Below are 19,436 nucleotides of genomic sequence, written 5' to 3' on the forward strand. Positions count from 1 at the left end.
ATTCATTTCAATAGGTTTAAAATACAGAGCTAAAACAGAGCCAATGACCTCTCCCAAACCAAACTCCTTCATACCCTGAAGAAACAGACCACATTATTGATTGCAAAATACTTTAAAGTAAATTTTTAGTCATACCAGAGTTAGGTGAGTGTTAATGGGTTACTTACAGGCCTTCCTGGAACATGAGCACAGCAGGTTTCTGGTGCTCAGTGTAGAAGAAGGCTTCTGAGAATCTCCTCACCTGAGAGAGAGAAAGAGACACACACAAATTAAACCTAAGATCTGCTGAAGGGTGACAAGTGCCATCAGTCTAAGAACTGAGCAGTGATTATCAGGACCAGATTCCTTAGTGTTGACATTAAAAAAGAGTTCAATTCTGTTTCATTTTCCCAGTCCAGCACAAAGCAGCTGGTGTTGTTGCGTATTTTGCTGCAATATGCAACAAAATACTTCTTCTTACTTCTGAGGTAAGAAGAGTCCCTTGACAATAAGTCAAAGTTTGGTTATCTGCATCCTCTGGCTACTTTTCTAAAAAGCTGTCAAATTTACCATTTTCCTCTGTAGCATTAAAGCGGGGAAGATTTATTCCTTTCCCACTGTGCAAAAAGCAGTAGTGGAATGACTTACTAAATTAGAACAATTCATAATTGACCATCTCTTCTATGGGAACATCCACAGGGACTCTCAAACTACCACGACAGCAAAGAAAGCCTTACATATCAGTGCAGAGAAGAATAAGCCCTATCACAGTAGAAACACACCTGCCTATGTCATGATACTTATAAACTGAGAGCTCTTCTAATCCCTTCATGGACATTGGATCTGTTCAGTGTTGGATAATCAATTACAAAAAAGCCATGGATCTGAAGTGGCTGGCAGAGCACAGACCGTGAAATAAGCTATAAAAAATTCAGTGCTGTCATCTGCCCTGGAATAAGCTTTTAGTTTAAATGAATCAAGCATAATATGCAATCAAATGTACTGAGCTGTTAAACTGCAGACCACACATTCCTAATAATAATTGTAAAAGTGACCTCTGTTACAGGGACAGAAAATGGCAGCAAAAAGCATATGTCAGAGCATCTCAGCATCTCCCTAAATCCCAGCTGTGCTTTAGCAAACAGCCTTTATGAACAGAGGACGAGCATCCCTTCAAAAAGACTGTGTCCTAACAGTAGGATTTTTCATCTCAGGCTCTCAAACCATTTTCCAGAGGTGAAAAAGTATAATTACGCCCAGTTTATATGGGCAGGAACCAGAGCATACAAAGTTACGTAATTTAACAGAGGTCAAAAAGATAGTTGGCATCAGTCGAGGCTGGAACAAACCACAGGCTGAGGTTCACCTTGCTGGAGCTGGGAGCATACAAAGTTGAGTCCTTTGGCTGAAAGCCACCCAGGTCCCCTCAGAGGCAAGGGAGACGTTGTCACACAACCCAGGGGAGTTTCAGCATCAGGCACTCAGCCACTTCTTCCTGAATTTTATGCCCTATTTTTGCAAGCTCCAGGGGAGACTTGTCCTGGTCACTCTGACCTCCACTGACTTTGACAGGTGTAAAACAAAAAGCTGAGGTGTCGATACCTATATTGTACACTCCTAATGCATGCAAGGTGAATCCTGCCCTTTTCTCTACTGTCCCTTCTCTAATGATTAGATCAGACTTTGAGTTCAGCTCAGGTGATGTGCTGAACTGGTGTCTGGTCAATAACCAAGAACGTCCTGATGGAAGACAGAGCACTCGCTGAAATAATCAGATAAGCAGATCTGACAACATTCGCTCAAATGACGAGTGGTTTTGTGCCGTCTTTGTTACCAGGTACAAGAAGCAATTTCAACATCAACAATATTAATATTTTGTTGTGTGCACTGTACTGTGAGAAAGGCAAATAGCTGTATATATGACAGTGAAGAAAACAAACCCATATTCCTTACGCTAGTTTTGTGAAACCAGTAGAGATTAAATCATATTCCTTTTATTAGTCACTGTGATGTTTGGGTTTTTTAAAACAAGTGTTTATGATTTACAGATATCTATCAAGTATAGGTGACATTTACCCCTTCCCACCCACCTCCTGTTCTGTGTCTGATCCTGGTGTTCAAAGTCTACTCATTTTACATAGGATCTTGGGTCACACAAAGTCAACAGTCTTTATTCCAGAAATTGAAATCTGTAATTTCAAATCCTTGGCTTCACCTCTTCTTCCCCTCCTCTTCAACTGTTGTTATGCTCACCCCATTCCATGTAAATAGTCATAGAGGCAGAATTGCATTGGAAATATATATCCAAATAAATCTCCGATGTTTATCAGGAGGTGACCATTACTGAACTTGTTTTTAACTTCTTAACATTACCCTTAGCATGTGATGTTCCTGAGTCAGATAAGCTGTGACTTCTGGATGGAGTGTTGCCACCTCTAGGAACTGGGTCCATAGGGCCAGGAGGTGAGAGCAAAGCCAGGTGAGGTCCTTGCTTATCTGTTCTGCTATCTTCTCTGGATTGCTCAGCAGCTGGAGGAGAGAAAGGAAATTATGAGATCAAAAAGCACTACAAAAACGAATCAGTTCATAAATCAGATTAAGTCCTTCTAGGAACAACAGCAACAAGAAAATTTCTTGAATTTTTTCAAGAAAAATTCCTCTTGATTTAGGACTATTATTACTAAAGCTACCATTTTCAGTTATTTTACTCCAAATAAAGCTGGTGAGACATTTTCTTTTCCTCTTTAAAATCACATATTTTGGAGCAAAGGGTCTCAGCTATGCAATTAGAGAGCAAGAAGTGGGAACAGATAATTTTTTGCAGACACTTTACTGCAAGTGTAGTAACTGGGGGGATAAAACATCAAAGCATGTGGGTTCCAAATTATCCACCAGATGGTGCTGAATGCTCTGAAATAATAAGCCGTGGCCGGGATCTGTTAGCAAAAGGAGCCCTCTCAGCCATGTCACATTAGGATACAGATGACTGACTGAGGGGGAACCAAACAAGAAACCTCAAACCAAAACACTGCATCCTCAGCACATGATGAAAACAGACAGCCCAGGCTGTGCTGTTGCCCATGTCCCACACGAGAACATGCTGGGGCTCTGTTTGCCCTCCAGCTCTGTGCTAAAGTTGTATGAGAAAGCAAAGTCTCTGCACACCAAACTTCCTGGTTTCTCAATTTCATGGAATCATACAGTCCTAGAATGGGTTGGGTTAAAGATCTTCTTCCAACTCCCTGCCATATGCAGAGACATCTTTCACTAGACCAGGTTGCTCAGAGCCCCATCCAACCTGGCCTTTAACACTCCCAGGGATGGAGCATTCACAGCTTCTCTGGGCAACCTGTGCCTGTGTCTCACCACTCTCACAATAAAGGATTTCTACCTAATATCTAACCTAAACCTGCCTTCTGCCAGTTTAACACCATGCCCACTTGTCCTAACACTAAACACCCTTGTAAAAAGTCCCTCTCCAGCTCTCCTGTAGCCCCCTTTAGGTACTGGAAGGTGTTAAATTTTCTCCCTGGAGTCTTCTCCAGGAAGAACAAACCCAGCTCTCTTAACTTGTCAACTTGCTAATTTCTTTAATGAGACACCAACATTGCATTTTACCTCCATGTTATTCACCAGGTCTTTCATTTTTTTTTTGGTTAGGACTGCACTCTAGCCGAAAGCCTGCTTATTTTTCACATTTTATTATGCAGGTAGTTAGCAGATTGGTGACACTGCAAACTAAGCCACAATTAAAAGCAAATTTTCTGTGTGTGAGAGAAGCAGAGAAAATCTGTGTGTGGATAAAACAGATATTGTCACTGTGTTTACACTGTTTGGATGCTGTTCTGTTTTAATCACTTGTCCAAAATGGTGCAAGCTCCAGCATCCATTCTGGTACGGGTAAAACCGGGGGGATACTGGGAAACAAAAGATCCTGCCCAAACATTTCCCTTTGCAGAGTCAGGGCATGATTTTATTTATGGCACCCAATTTTATATGCTGTATGTCAACATTAATTTTTCATTTGTTAAGTCAGTAAGCTGTTCCTTACATCATAAACTGAAGGCTCAGTCTTCAAGGGAGATGCATTATTAATGCAAATCATCTTAGGTGTGTGATAGCTATTTTTCTCGTTTATTGGTTGTCAAATATTTGAATTTGTCATAGAGGAAGGAAGGCAGGAAGGCAGGAAGGAAGACAGGAAGGCAGGAAGGCAGGAAGGCAGGAAGGAAGAAAGGAAGAAAGGAAGGAAGGAAGAGGCTATTTCTAATTGTGAGAGTCTTACTGCACTGAAAATTAGTCTAGAGGAGACCCTAGATTGTGTTGTCTGTCCTATAACCTTAACAGCTTCTAAATCTAGTAGAGATGAGCCCAGTAAATTATGCTACTCTAAGTCAATTTTATATGAAATCACATTTCCTTCAAAGTGTCCAAGTCAGGACTTAAAACTAATAAATTTGTCATTTGAAGCAGTTTTCAAGTCATGGCTGACAAAGATTAGCTCACAATTTGTAGCAGGAGTGTAAATGGACTTCTCATTTGGTTTGGACTCATCTTCCCTCCATTAATTGTTACCAAATTCACTTCCCCAAGGAAGTGGTGGAGTCACCAATCCTGGAATTTTTCAAAAAATGAGTAAGTGGCACTTTATTTATATGGTTTACTGGGCAGGCTGATATTCAGTCAAAGGATGGACTTCATGATCTTGGAGGTCTTTTCCAAACTTAATCATTCTATGATCCTATGATAAATAAAATATATGAAATCTCTGATTCTAAAACACTTTTTCCAGTGATCAGCGGGTGCTTGCATTTCTTCCTGGCACTCTTGATGACTTATCTTTGTCTCACTTGAAATAAACTTGGCAGAAGCAAGTTCAAGAGAGTAGTTCTGTCACTTCTGTGCCAAAATCACTTTTTTTCCCCCATGAGCTTCCAAACATATTTAGGTATTTTTACTTGAAAATATATGGTTGTACAACCTGCCAAAGTATCTTTCCTCCTGTCAGCAGAAAAGCTATAATTGCAACCTACCCCAAATAATTTTTTTTGTCATCCTGATACTCAGAGCTAGGCTTACTGAAGGATGTTAGAACAATCCAGCTGGTGACTTGTTAAAAGTGACAGGAACATTTTATACGGAACCAATCAAAGTTATGTGAAATAGTTGGTGGAAGAGAAACAGTCAACAAACTTTCTGACGGCACCAAATTCCCTTTTTCCCTGCTCTGATACATGACTGGGCTGTCTCAGAGCACTTGAAAAATAGACTTGAAAAACATATGGGCAGGTTCTGATGAAGGAAATACCTGCAGCTCCATACAAAGCTGGGATAATGTCTCTTCCACAGATAGCTCCTCTGGGGAAAAAACACAAAGAAAGACATCAGGTTTGAGAACAGTGGATGTGAAATATTAATGCTCTGCTGTTTATTCATGAGAGAAATTGGTAATTTGGTATCCTTGCCTGACAGACAAGTTTCTGTTTGGGTGTGGGCACTTTGCAATCCACTTTGCACTGGTGCAGGTGCAACTTCTGCTTATGCAACCTGGACCACTAAACCAGTAGAAGCTGTTGTTTTTGTGGCGACAAAGACAACATAATTTGGCTTTTTGTTTACTCTCTTTTACTAAAAGTTTGATTTTTAGCCTCTGGTATTTATGGCCAACTGTAGAACTGAATACAGAGTCTGAGCAAATGATGTCCAAGGAATAGTTGTCCCTGTTGTGCTGTGTAACAGTTGTCCCTGTGGACTGTGTAACAACATCAAATCCTGGCTAGTAAAAGATTGGGCATCTCTGTACTGCCCTGTGAAGTTGGAATTACCTCACCACTGCGAGCAGCAGGGTTTTGAAGTATTCCTGAGACAACCCAGCACAGGGACACCCCACATTAAATGCACCGCAGACTATCAGGCAAAGGAGGACATTGATCAACTCTCCAACTTTGGCAGCTCGATTTTGCAATGCAGATTTTTCTAATGGTGTCCATAAAGAAACAAAGCATGAACAAAGCAGAATAACTCACAGAACAATCCCCTTCCAAATCCCCAAATGTCCCTTCTCAGATAGCACTAATAAATGGGAAAGGATAGACCAAGTGCCTTGAAAGGATGCAATCTTAGCTGGTAAAATTTGAGAAATAACCATTCCCACTTCTAATGTCTAAAGTAAGCTACTTCATTTTTAAATATAGTACTCAGGGAGCTAGAAAAAAACCAAGAATTAAGGAAATGTGCAGAGATTTATATTCTTGGATTTATCTTAACCTTCTGTAAAAACTTATGAGATTAATATGACCAATATAGATGGTACAACTGAATGAGTCATTTACATTTTTCCCCTGGTCAGTGGAGAAATATAGCAAGTACAAGGTGTAGTTTATGCCATGCCAAATTAGAAAGCACTACCTGTGTCAAATAACATATTTTTAAATGGGGATGTTTCACCCTAATGAACGTAAGGCACAGATATAAAAATTTGATTTATATTTGTCTTACTGCGTGAATCTTACACCCCATAATTTTACTGAGTTTTGCAACAGGTGTCAGAAGATCAGCCTTAAAACCAAATCTTTAGTAGATTTTCAGACTCTGAATAAAATGATGCAAATAGTACTCTGCTGAAGACGCTAAAAAGGGTATTTGCATTTAGCAAATTTTCATGCATTACAAGAAGTACATTTGCAAATGAAGTGCCTGCTTCAGTACCAGTGTTCCTTTCAATACCAGACAAATGGTGTTTAGAACATCATTATGTGCTCTGGGGTGGTCCTGGAGTTGTGGTGACTCCATGCATAACTCCGCTATCTCACAACCTATAACCCTGTCTGGGCAAGCCATAAATCATCTATTATCTATACCTGTTAACCAAGATCCATAAAGCAGTTTTGTTGCATGTTCTAGTCTGTCTCAGAGCTCGTAAACTGCAAATTAAAATGTTGGTTTTTGGTTTTTTTCTCTTGTAGTTGGATTGAATAACACAGGGTATCACTTACCTATGACTTTTAGACTGTCTTGAAGGGAAATAGATGTTGGGGAACAAGACATGAAGTGGCAAACAGGATCTATCAAGTCCATGAGTGAAGCACAATGCATTGTGTTTGATAGTTCTTATATACAAGAACTATACTGGAAAATTTTACTCCCTTTTAAAACCTGCTGGCCAATGCAATCAACACTCCTAATGTAATTATCTCTGCAACATAACAAAACTGATAACTTCAAAACCTGCACACCACAGAAATACAAAGACACAATGTGAAATGTGAAATTATGAGCCACATTCCTTTAATTCGAAGAAACAGGTGAGAAAGCAGGATTTAGTCAGGAATGAGTCTCATTTTCATAGGTCCTCATGCTCTCATTACATAGATTACTAAACACAAATTACAGAGCTCCATCCTGCAAATCCAGCCAGCCTGCACTTGCACATTAAACCCGACAGGCCTGACCAGCCAAAAAAACCTTCTGCCAAAAAACCAGAAAATCTATTAAAAAATTGAATTAGAAAGGAAATCAGAATAATTTTGAAGAGCAAGTTGTAATTGGCAGGGGAGAAATATATTGCAAGTTACAAAGAAACCCATTTGCATCACCGTTCAGATTTTTCTTTTCAATTATAAAAAAACGTTTGCTCAAGAGAAAAAAATATATTAAGAGTCTTTCCAAGAGTTCATGGCCATTCAGAACTGGAAGTTACAATTTTCAAAATGCAGCTGAGGCCAAAAATCACTGAAAGGGAAGTATTCTGAGAAACGTATCAAAATATTTTATCCATCTACACATCAGGCCACATCCTATAAAAGGATTCACATAAGCTGAGGAGTCAGTCATCTTTAACAGCATGCAAAAATAAACACTAATCAGACAACACAGCTGAAAATCCCTTGAAGTCTCTGAACAGACCAAGAATTTTGGTACTAAAGTGTGTGTTTAAAAATGCAGCACTCTAAAATATTCAATGATTTTAAATGTCTTTTCACTTACCCAGCTTCAGCTGTGGTAAATCAGGAATCTCACTCATTATGAGGGTGTAGTACGTGTGAAGACCCCTTTGAGCATTCAAGAGCAGAAGACAGAGATCCTTATGCCACTTGTATGCATGCTGCATGCAGTTTTCAGATGGGACATAAAAGCTGCCCTGTGTAGCAAAAGTGTCAAGAAAATAAAGTACAGAAATTAAAATTCATGGTCTCCATTTGTGCAACACGTTTTCACAAAAACCCAGTTGTGGACGGTCTCCACCCAGATGTGGATTCATGTCTTTTTACAAGAGTATATTGTGATAGGACAAGGGGTAATGGCTTTAAACTAAAACAGTGTAGGTTTACACACAATATTAGGAACAAAATTTTTTACTGTGAGGGTGGTGAGGTCCTGGCACAGGTTTTCCGGAGAAGCTGTGGCTGCCCCATCCCTGGGAGTGTTCAGTGCCAGGTTGGATGGGGCCTGGAGTAACCTGGTCTAGTGGAAGGTGTCTCTGCCCATGGCAAGGGATTTGAACTAGATGGTATTTCAGGTCCCTTCCAACCCAAGCCATTCTGTGATTCTTCAATTCTAATCAAGCAGATGGCACCAAAGAGATTTTAACCATCCCAATCTCCCAGCCACACAACTAGCTAGATGTGTAATCCAACAGTATCTCATCCTACATGTTCATTTTGCCCAAACCATAACAAAACCATTAGGTCTCAGCAAGGCTGTCACACGCAAAGACCCTCAGACCAAACAATCCAACAGAGTAATCTATCTCTGTCCATCCCACATGTCCCACCATGAAGCCAATGTCTCTCCCCACAACACAGAGAGTGCTGTGCAAAATACACCCTCTCAGCTGGAGGGGAGGGGTGGAAAGAACTATAAAGATGGCTACATTCACTTTCCTTTTCCCTCCTTATCACCTCCAGCAAAGGTGATAGCTTGATGGTACCATGGTATGCTTTGCTATCCGTATTAGTGAACAAATGTAGATGGCATTGCTATCCCATCAACAAATATGAGCCACTCTGTACTCCAGGATCAATATCTGTGCTAGTATATCTCTTGTGGGAGAATGTAACAGGACAGATCACAGCACGTTTACTACAAATATTTCTCAAACAACACTTTTACACTTAGAATGCAAGCTGAGTTTTCACTAGGGTACCATAAATCAGAAATTCCCACTTTTGTCAAAAGATGCTTGTATAAATTACTGATACTTGAAAGCTACACTGCTTAGGTTTAAAATGGAACTATTTATTAATCCCTGGGTTTGTGAAACATGGACAATTTGCAACTTAGTACACTGCTTATCACTCCTGGGATAAGAATACAATTCCTACAGGCCAGCCAGGTGCTGACTGCCTTTCTGGACGGTCCCAAAAACTATGCATCTCCAGGAGCAACAGAGAAGAACCAACCACACACCAGTGCATCTCCTGTGTTTTTCTCCCTTTGACTTCCCTAAAACCTGTATTTCACAACTCTTGGCCTGAGCCAGGATGTTTCCCTCAGCTTCTCATGCAAATCTTCAAGAAGTTAACTAGAATTCTGTGGTAGGCACAAAAGGAAATGCTCTCCAGACCTGCAGAAAAACAGCTGATGATAATTGACAGAGTTGGCTGTTCTTCAAAGGTTTCAAAATCTCCAGCCTCAGCATGAATATTTTTCACTCTCACCATGGCCAAAACAAAAAAGGGAGCATAAAGAAATGCTGCTCAAAACAATAGAAAATTGGAAGTGGATTGATGTACAATGTCATGAAAATATGCCCTCCTTTATTATCCAATGCTGATTACTTTTTTTAGGTAAAAATTATTCTGGCATTTAAATGCTACACTGATGAGCAGAAGGAAGAAAGTGAGTTAATTTCATAGTTTATATGAATGCTATAACATGGTGTTGTGCATGACTACACTTTAATAGGTCTATTTTCAGCCATTCCTTGGCATAGATGATAGCATAAACATAAAAAGTAATAGGAAAATGCACCTGCAAGTGGGTTCAAAACTTGTGTGAATTAAAGGCGTTCAAAATATTACTCAATTAGTCCAGTGTTAAATTCTTTAGCGTTTGTTTCCTATCTTATGGTGCTTTTTAAAATTTGTCCTCAGCTGATTTACACTGGACAATTGTACATGTTCTACACTGTAGACACAGAATTAGGTGCACTGAGTACAACCACAACAGGCAAGTAAAATTTTCTCTAGCATTTCTCTCCATTGCAATGTAAACTTTCTTCAAATTACTGTAAGATATGGATGGTGTACCTGTGTGAATAGAGAGCTGAAAACATTGCTCCAAGCTCTCTTTCCTCTTCCTGTTCCAGCTCTCTGGGAAGAGTGTCTGTGCCAAAGAAAGGTGCTGTGCTTTGAGAATGCCATTGCATGAGAGGAACCACGCTGCACAGACCAGGTTGTGCTGTGCAGGAGTAAGAGAGCATATCACTAAGCATTTTGATGAAATTCTATTAAATGGCAACTGGCTTTTAAACCCTGTTGTTTAGTGGGAACATCCATCCCAATTTGAAAAATCTTTTTGTCGAGGTGGAAAGTGAGTGTGACAGAAAAAAGGTGACATGCTCCAAATTTCTGGTTCTTCAGTGACTTAAAGACATTACTGCTCTCACAGGACTGCCTCTTCTGAAAGTTGTCACACACATACACATGTACATATCTCTGGATACAGAGCAGGACATTACAGAGATTATTAAACCCACCTCAGGGACAGTTTAAACTAATGTGAACTAAGGTCTGTGCATCTTCATCTGCAGGGACCCCAGCAGGGCAGGCATCTGTCAGATGATGCCATTATAAACTGCTGCAGCTAAATCAGCTTATCCATCACTGCTCAGTAAGCTGAGAAATGTCAAGAAATGTTGTCCTTTGGGATGGTCTAAAAATTGCAGACCTTTCACATTTGCTATTTTAATTTCCTCTTCTGTGCAATTATTCAGGTGTTCCCCTATTTCCTTGTCAATAGCCTGAAACGGGGACTCAGACTACAATACTAACAAATCAAGTTTGGTAACAAATGTCACGTGCTGCTCTAAGGGAAAACACTGCTGTAAAAACAACACTCAGGAGAAACAGTGGCTCTGACCCATTAAACAACTATAAAGTGCTTAGCTTTCCAGGTTTCTCAACTCAGGATGATAGATATTGGTTTGCTTCTGGTTAAGACAAAACTCTCATTAAACCAAAAAATGATACTGAAGTTGGCAATCCCACCTTTCACAAAGCCTGATGGCTGCTCTGGGCTTGTAATATCCATTGTAAAAGTACATGTTGGTTTCCTTTGTAAAGATTCTCGTGACCTGTTGAGCTAATTCATTTGGCCTACTGTTATTTTAATTTCATTAATTAGTAGGTAGACAGATTCTTCTATGCTGGTTGTAAAACGCATCTGCAGATTTCTTTTTCCAAGACCCCTTTTGTCTGTAATGGTAGACTGCATCTCTAGCTTTTGCCCTTTTCTATTTCTGAAAATTTTGGTAGGACATGAATGCCTGACAAATCTCACTTCAAGGCTTAAGACCTAAAAGTACTCTGATAGTAAAGATGGATGACAGCACAGAAGCTAGTAGTACTGACACAAAAGAATTTCTTCCATTGTGCCAACATCATTAAAGGGAAATAGGTCAAAAAGTCAATACATTGGAAAAAAAGGCATTCCAGAGACTCATCCAATACAGGATGGAAATTCGCCTTAGCCCTCCTTTTGTTATGAATGTGCTCATACAAATATTTTGCATTTTTTAAGCAGTAGTCAAGTTAGGTTCTACCTGAGCTTTTGCTGTTCTAACTTTCTCCCTGAATAACCTCACAACACCCTTGTAGTCCTCCTGAGTTTCCTATAACTTCTTCCAAAGGTCATAAACTCTCTCCAGCTAAAGAGCTCTGAAGGTTTTTTCTCACGAAGAATCCTGGGCATATAGGCCTAATTTCTCCATTTCCCTGTTAACTGTGATCACCATCGATCACAGTCATAGAATGGATTGGATTGGAAGAGACCTTAAAGGTAATCTATTTCCAAATCCCCAGCAACGCGTAGGGAGACCTCACACTAGATGATCACATAAAGAAAAACCTAGACAATTGAAAGATAAAAACTACTTCCTAGTGTTTTGGAAATGTAAAAGCTTCAGTTCACTTTGATCATGATGTGCAAAGGTGGACCCCAACACTAGACCATCACTGACCCTTTTCCATCTATCCTCTAAGCTGGTCTTCTGCTAGATTTACCCAGACAAGTAAAATAGCCTTCAATATCAACAACCCTAAACAAACTAATCACTCCTGGAAATATCCCTGCTGAATACATTTAAGTAAATCAGCCTTTTAAATTAATGGGTTACTTGTGCAATGCTCTTATCAGTCAACAGATTCCTCCTATAATTAGACTGTATTGCTTTATAAATGTACTTTTCCTTTATAACAAGAGAAAGGAAAATTACTTGCAAAAAGCAAACATCTTCATCAAATAAGGTTCACGTCAATTCATTATTCAAATGCAGAGAACAATTTGTGGATATTCACTTCCAGTGTACTACATCTGTCTAATTTCAAAAGGTACCAACTGAATTTTATGCTTTGTAATGTACAGTTAAGTAGCTTGTATTTGTTTTGTATTAAAGCAATTTCATGAACTATGTTAACTATGTTCAACAGTAGCACTAACAGTTGGTAAATGAAATCATGTTTAATCTAACTCTTAACACATTTCACAATTCAGATTCGAATTGCTTGTCAGGAATTTCAATATACTAAAAAGCCATTTCTGTGTAAACAGACAAGTTTTGCAGTCTCCAAATATTTCCCAGTAGCAGAGAGAGCTACCCTACTTTACCTGCTTCTGGGAAAGATCTAGAGAACTGCTTGAAACTGAGGGATAAATCTCAGCATCCCAAGATAAATGCAGTTTCTGAGTCCACAGCATCTGCCCATTTGCCTGCAAGCCCATTTTGATTACCTAAGATGAAAATTTTATTCTGGCTTCAAAATCAAGGACCAAGGCTTTACTCTCTACTTTGGATGCTGTTTTCTAAGATAGGAGATTTCCTGTTATTTGGTGGTTGAAAATTAAATTACAGTTATGTCGTGAGCTAAAACTTTAGTGTTTCCACTTCATTAGTGAAAGTGCTTGAGCAGTGATGGGAGCAGGACAAGTTTTTACTCCATTTTCTGAAACTGGTTGCATGTCAGAAATTATTTTTGTCTTAAAGAGGTTATCATGTAAATATGTTAAAATGAACACTCAGAGAAAACTAAAGAGGAAAAGAATATCTTTTGAGCCATTCTTATGACAGAAATTATATTAAAGAGAAAAAAATAATCTAGATTATTTAAAATGAAAAACTTTTAATGATGATATTTCATGAGGAAAACAACAACCAATCAACAAAAAACCAAAACAAAACAAAGCAAAAATTCTGCATTTGGGTTGACTAAGAATATTTTTTTATAAATATATATGGTGTATATATATATATAACAAATTTATACACATGTAATCATTGTAGAGGTTTAGACTGGATATTAATAAAGATTTCTTCATGGAAAGGGTTGTCAAGCATGGGAACAGGTTGCCCAGGAAAGTGGTGGAATCACTGTCCCTGGGCAAGTGTTCAAAATTCCTGTAGATGTTGCACTTGAGGACATGAGTTAATGATGAAAGTGATGGTGGTGCTGAGTTGACAGCTGGACTTGATAATCTTAAAGGTCTTTTCCACCCCTAACGATTCTATATGTGTGTATATGTATATGTCTATTTACATCTCCATTCAGCTATGAAAAAATGCCAAACCCAAACAACTCCCCCTCATTAATTCATTCATCAATACAAACATTTTCTAAATCCCTGTGCCAGGCAGTGAAAAATTATCAGAAAATCTAAAAAAACCCCTGTAGTTTAAAGACATGGAAGCCCACAGTTGCCAAACTGTGGATGCCATTCTGTGGTGACACTGTTTCTTCTCAGCCCAGTTTTGGAATTTGGAATATTTTTATTATTTTTATTTTTATTAAGCAACTACAGACTACATATAACAGACGTGATACACAAATCTTGGTCCTATCTGGCAGAAAATCTGTTCATCTCTGTTCTTCATCTGTCAACAGCAGATATGCGAACACAGAACGTTCTTGAGGGTAGGTGACACCCACATAAACCAGCTCCTGTAAACCTCTTTCCTCTAACATTCACTAACAGGAAGACAGCATGCTTATGGGAGGAACAGTTATGGACAACTAGGAAAATTAATATTTTCCATTTTAAAAAGTAAAACCAAGGACCAAACATTTAACATAAATAGATATATATAACTAGGATGCACTTGAATGTATATATTCTATCAACTTATTAAATTGCATAGAAAAGGAGAGCCTGTATTGATTTACTAGTCTGTATTTGCTATGATGGTTCATTATCCAAAGCTCTAAAATAAAAGTAAAATCATTATAATATATTTAAATTCTATTTCAGTGACACTAATAACACTAATCCAAAGCTTCAATAAAGGACAATAATTAGAAAGGCATTGACAATATATAGAACTATTTATGTTATGCCTCTCACTAAATCTGTTATGTAAGAAAATGTAGGTTGGTATTTCATAAATACAATTTGACATTTATATTACCTCTAAAAGTTAGAGCTATTTTGTCAAAACCCCTGGGATAAAAGAGCAGTAGGAAAAATATTTGACATTGCAGTCAGATTTAGTGACAGGTTCAGTGATAATTTACACTTTGTAGAAAATTAGCAGTTTGGAAGTTTTTTACTTGATACCCTTGAAAAATTGGTACCATCAGGCCTGAAAAAGAGCATTCTTTGAACAGGTAGAAGAGAATTCTCCTGGTCAGCTCTAATGATTATTGTTTCAATACTGTAAGTTACTGTTCTAAATGCAGGCTGTAGGTTTATTACTTACAATTGGCCAAGGAAGAAGTGGCCAGGAGAGTATTTTTCAGGAAAATTACCATCTAAAAATACAATTCTAGTAAAGCAAAAATGTTTCACAGATTACACTGATTTCCCTTAAAGTTATTCTAGGAGAAAAAACACTGACCATGTTCCAAATGTCTCATACTGACCTGCCTAGAAGAAAAAAAGATTTTTCATTTAAAATAAAATTTCTGGCTTTTTTCTTATTTTCTTTTTCATCAAGATAAAGTTCATATAGCAATATATTGTAGAATTTAAAGGTTGAAAAGAAACCCCAAAATACTTTCTTTCATGCACAGATGATTTGGTTTCTTGTGGGGTTTTTTCCAGATTTTTCCTTTAGGGTACATTACACATTTTTTTAATTTCTATGCAATTGTTTGAAGCCTATTTCCCTCATCACTTTAAAAACTGAACCTAGTGACTGGAGGTTATGTTACATCCTATGTATAATCACAAGTGTCTACAATCACAATGGTTCTTCATGTAAAAGCACAAATAGGGTATTCTATTGAAGTTTTTGAAAAATTCTGATTATGATAAATAAGAAGGCGAAAAAATCCTTTTTCTCCCCCTGATCTCTAGGGTTATACATCACTATACAGAAAATTAAAGCTGTAAAAACATTGCTTTAGCAGTAAATTAAGCACTGGGGAAAATGTCTCATGAAAGTCAGAGCAGTGTCTGACACGAGGCATCCTTCTTCCAAGATGAGCACTGAATCGTCTGGCACAAGAAAAGTTGTATGAATCATGTGTCATAGAATCATAGAATCTTTTGATTTAGAAGAGACCCATCAGGATTATTGAATACAATTCCTAGTCCTCAACTGCTTCTCATGTATCTTCCCCCCTAGACCCTTCACTACCTTCATAGACCTTCACAATTTTCATAACCCTTCTTTGGACACTCTGCAATAGCCTTATATCTTTCTCACCTTGTGGCACCCAACACTTCCCCCAGAACCTGAGGTGAGGCCGCCCCAGTGCAGAGCAGGGCAGGACACCCTCCCTTGCCCGGCTGGTGATGCTGTGCCTGATGCCCCCAGGACAGGGTTGGCCCTCCTGGCTGCCAAGGCACTGCTGACTCCTATTCAACTTGCCATTGACCAGGACCCCCACGTCCCTTCCCAGAGCTGCTTTCCAGCCTCTCATTCCCCAGTCTGTCCCTACATCCAGAGCTGCCCCATCCCAGGTGGAAAATCTGGCATTTGCCCTTGTTAATCTCCATACAGTTGGTTATTGCCCATCTCTGATTTCTTGAGGTCTCTCTGCAGGGCCTCCCTGCCCTCAAGGGAGTCAACAGCTCCTCTCAATTTAGTGTCATCAACAAATTTACTTAGTATTCCTTTGAGCTTTGCATTCCAGCTGTTAATAAAGATGCTGAAGAGAACTGGGACAAGGATGGAGTCCTGCAGAATCCCGCTATTTGCATTGCCAGCCTGATGTCACCCTATTCACTACAATCCTTTGGGCGTGCTTTTCTTTCCCTCTGGTACATCTATGTCTGAAAATGACATGTTAGACCATATCTTCAAATTGTTATTACTAAGAGTCTGTGTAGGGAACATTCACAAAGGACACTGAGATATCCTTTGGCTAAGAGATGGTACAGCAACATTGAATAATTACAATTTTATGGGGAAAAAAACCCAAAATACTTGAGAATAATTTTTTATGCAAAAAAAGGGGGGCAGATTAGATACATAGATTTATATAAATATCTTCCTATCTATCTAAAGCTGGTCTTTATATGTAATTTTAAATTAAACATTTATTAATACATACACACTTATGGTGCAAATTCTGATCTCCTAAACAAAAATAACACAGTGGAGACATCAAAAAGGTCCTTAATACATTGTCCTTTCTGATTACAGGGAGTCCATGCTGCCTACTCACAGATAAGGAAAGCAAATCCACTCCTGTTTCTGTGATCAAACAAGGACCCCTGAGCTGAAGAGCTGCCTTGTTATTACTCATCACTGCAGGCAGCAGCATAAAACCAGTCAGTTTTTAGAAGAACACTTGTTAACATCTTTTTGTCTCTCCCACCTGTATGTACACACACATATAAAAAAAGGTAGACCTTGTTCAATGATATTAACACAACTGTGCCACTACAATTGGCATTCAGGACATCAGAAAATGTCAAAAATGTTTTGATACAACTTTTATGCCTAGCAACACAGAAGGATGTGTTCAGCTGTGGCTCTGGCTGGGGTGGAGATGGTTTTATGCTATGTAATCCTACAGGTTAGAAGGTGGCAGAGTATTTCTCTTTATATCAATGCTGTATACTGTCTGATATTAGGTATATGAATAAATAGCTAAATAATTAAAAAAAGAAAATTCCCGGGATTTTATAGAACATTATTGGCTTTGTTTACAAAAATGTGCAGTGAATTACATAGGGATTAATGATCAAACTCTAATACATGTCCTAGTTTGCTTACAAAAGAATGGTGAGATTAGTGTCTAGCAAATCTTTTATATTTAGATCATAAACATGTCCATCTCAGCTCGTCACCCTGGTCTCCCTTCATAGCACACAGAGAGAAACAGGAATTTTTGGAGCACAGTTCATCCCCTCTACTTCAGATCTTGATGTTATAGAATTACAGAATCGTTTGAGTTTAAAGCGACCTTAAAGGTCATTCCGTTCCAAACCCCTGCCACACCTTCCACTGGACTAGGCTGCCCAGGGCCTCAACCAACCTCCTCTTGAACACTTCCAGGATTGAGACATCCACAACTTCTCTAGGCAGCCTGTTCCAGTGCCTCATGACTCTCACAGGAACCAATGTCTTCCTAATATTCAATATAAATCTACCCTCCTTCACTTAAAACCATTCCCCCTTGTCCTATCACTTCATGCCCTTGCAGAAAGTCCCTCTTCTGCATTCTTATAATGCACTATTCCCAAGAAATTCTTCTTGCTTTCCACAGATTTTGTATGAAGGAAAATTAAACTAGAAGCTCAGATGTAGAAAATTCAGAGATGGGCAGAGAAGTTCCACCCCAGTGCTTATTAAAAAAAATATATATAAAATAATATTTCACACAGTTTTGAACAGAGAAAAATAAATGTGGAGCATCCTGAATTCAAATAGGTATTTTCTTCCCTCAGAGAGGAGAAATGTTTCAGATATGATGACCTGGATTCTTCAATCAGCAGTAATTGCTGACTCCAAGAAGCTGACAATCAGTCCCAGAGCATGTATTTTTGGGTCTAATGTGAACTTGGAAATCCTCTTAGGGAAAAAATAGGAGCTGAAGGAACCTGAGATAGAAGTGGTGTGCAGGGATGTGAAGGCCTCATCTTGTCCTTACAAGAGAGAATGGCCACAGCTGACACATGAGCCAGCTGAAGGTACTTTGCCAATGCATGTGGGCTGGTTTGGCCCTAACAAACAAATTAAACTCAGTTCTCTTGCAGGTTCCATTTCTCTCGTGGTGTTTGGCAGAATATGCTATTAAACACAGTGAACTTCTATCACACTGCATGTACCAAACTACTTGGCTCTGTGTTGCCCTCTGAAGCACAGACCCGAAGCAAATGGTCACTCTGACATGCTCTTCATTTAATAAAAGCAACAACGACTGCAGTTTCCTATTTAGAAATGCCTGGGTCTATTATGTACTGACAGTCACTGCCAGAAAGAAAGTGACTTCAGGCTTGGATCTCTGTTCACGTATGAAAAGAGCTACAGGAATAATTGATTTTGCAGTTCAGTGCCCAAACGGGGAAAAACAGAACATGTTAAGTCAGCTTAAGAAGTATTTCCTTCTTCAAAGTGAAATGAAACACCCTTCTTTTGGCTTTTTTCCTTTTTTTTCCAAGACCTTTTTCTTAGCAATTACAAGCTATCTAGTCATTGTGACTTCATATTTCAAGACTTGTCACTTAAGCACCACAACAAACCTTTTACAACCTCTTAATGAGCTACAGATACAAATTAAATCATACCTTAAACTCACCTGTACACTGCAAAGTTAGACAAATTGCCATGTGCTGAGTCATGTTACATAGCACAGGATGCCATAGCAATTACTTAATGTGGGGAACAGTAAGGAGTAGGATGCAGAGAGGATGTTCATATGGAAAACATATTCCAACCTATTATAGTATATGCCTATTGCAGTTTCTCACAGAGGTGGTGGACTGAACTCAGCAGTCACACCACTCCTTCCTGTCTCTGACCACAGTGTTTTGGGTTTCTCTCTTGCTAGGAAAATGGCATTTCAGTGGGCTATAATATACAAGAGGAGAACCAGGCTGACACTGCATTCTCTACACATTGGTAAGATTCTAGAAATAAGCCAAGTCTCACTGTAATTGTTCCACTGATATTCCACATGGGCTTTCTGAAATTTGGGTTCTTTTTTACCTTTCCAAAATGTTGACAGGAACTGCCCCAAAATTGAATATCAAAGTGATCAAATATTTGATGAGTTCTTTTTCCAAGGTACAATATTATCACTGGAATCAGACAGGTTAGGGTTATCCTGACTCATATCCTGCCCCTAAGC

General features: G+C 38.8%; 1 protein-coding gene across 8 annotated transcripts in view; it reads right to left on the reverse strand.

The window, feature by feature from the left end:
* Window positions 1–19,436, reverse strand: part of FAM135B (family with sequence similarity 135 member B) — a 271,218-nt gene that overhangs the window by 21,070 nt on the left and 230,712 nt on the right. For all 8 annotated transcript variants that reach the window (XM_032134040.1, XM_032134030.1, XM_032134049.1 and 5 more), the window contains 4 exons: window positions 7,966–8,119; window positions 5,288–5,337; window positions 2,353–2,508; window positions 168–241 (listed from right to left, as the gene is read on the reverse strand). In XM_032134040.1, coding sequence (XP_031989931.1) covers window positions 168–241; window positions 2,353–2,508; window positions 5,288–5,337; window positions 7,966–8,119 — 434 coding nt within the window. The remainder of the gene's footprint in view (window positions 1–167; window positions 242–2,352; window positions 2,509–5,287; window positions 5,338–7,965; window positions 8,120–19,436) is intronic.

Source organism: Corvus moneduloides, chromosome 1, assembly GCF_009650955.1.
Source record: "Corvus moneduloides isolate bCorMon1 chromosome 1, bCorMon1.pri, whole genome shotgun sequence".
NCBI classification, from domain to species: Eukaryota; Metazoa; Chordata; class Aves; order Passeriformes; family Corvidae; genus Corvus; species Corvus moneduloides.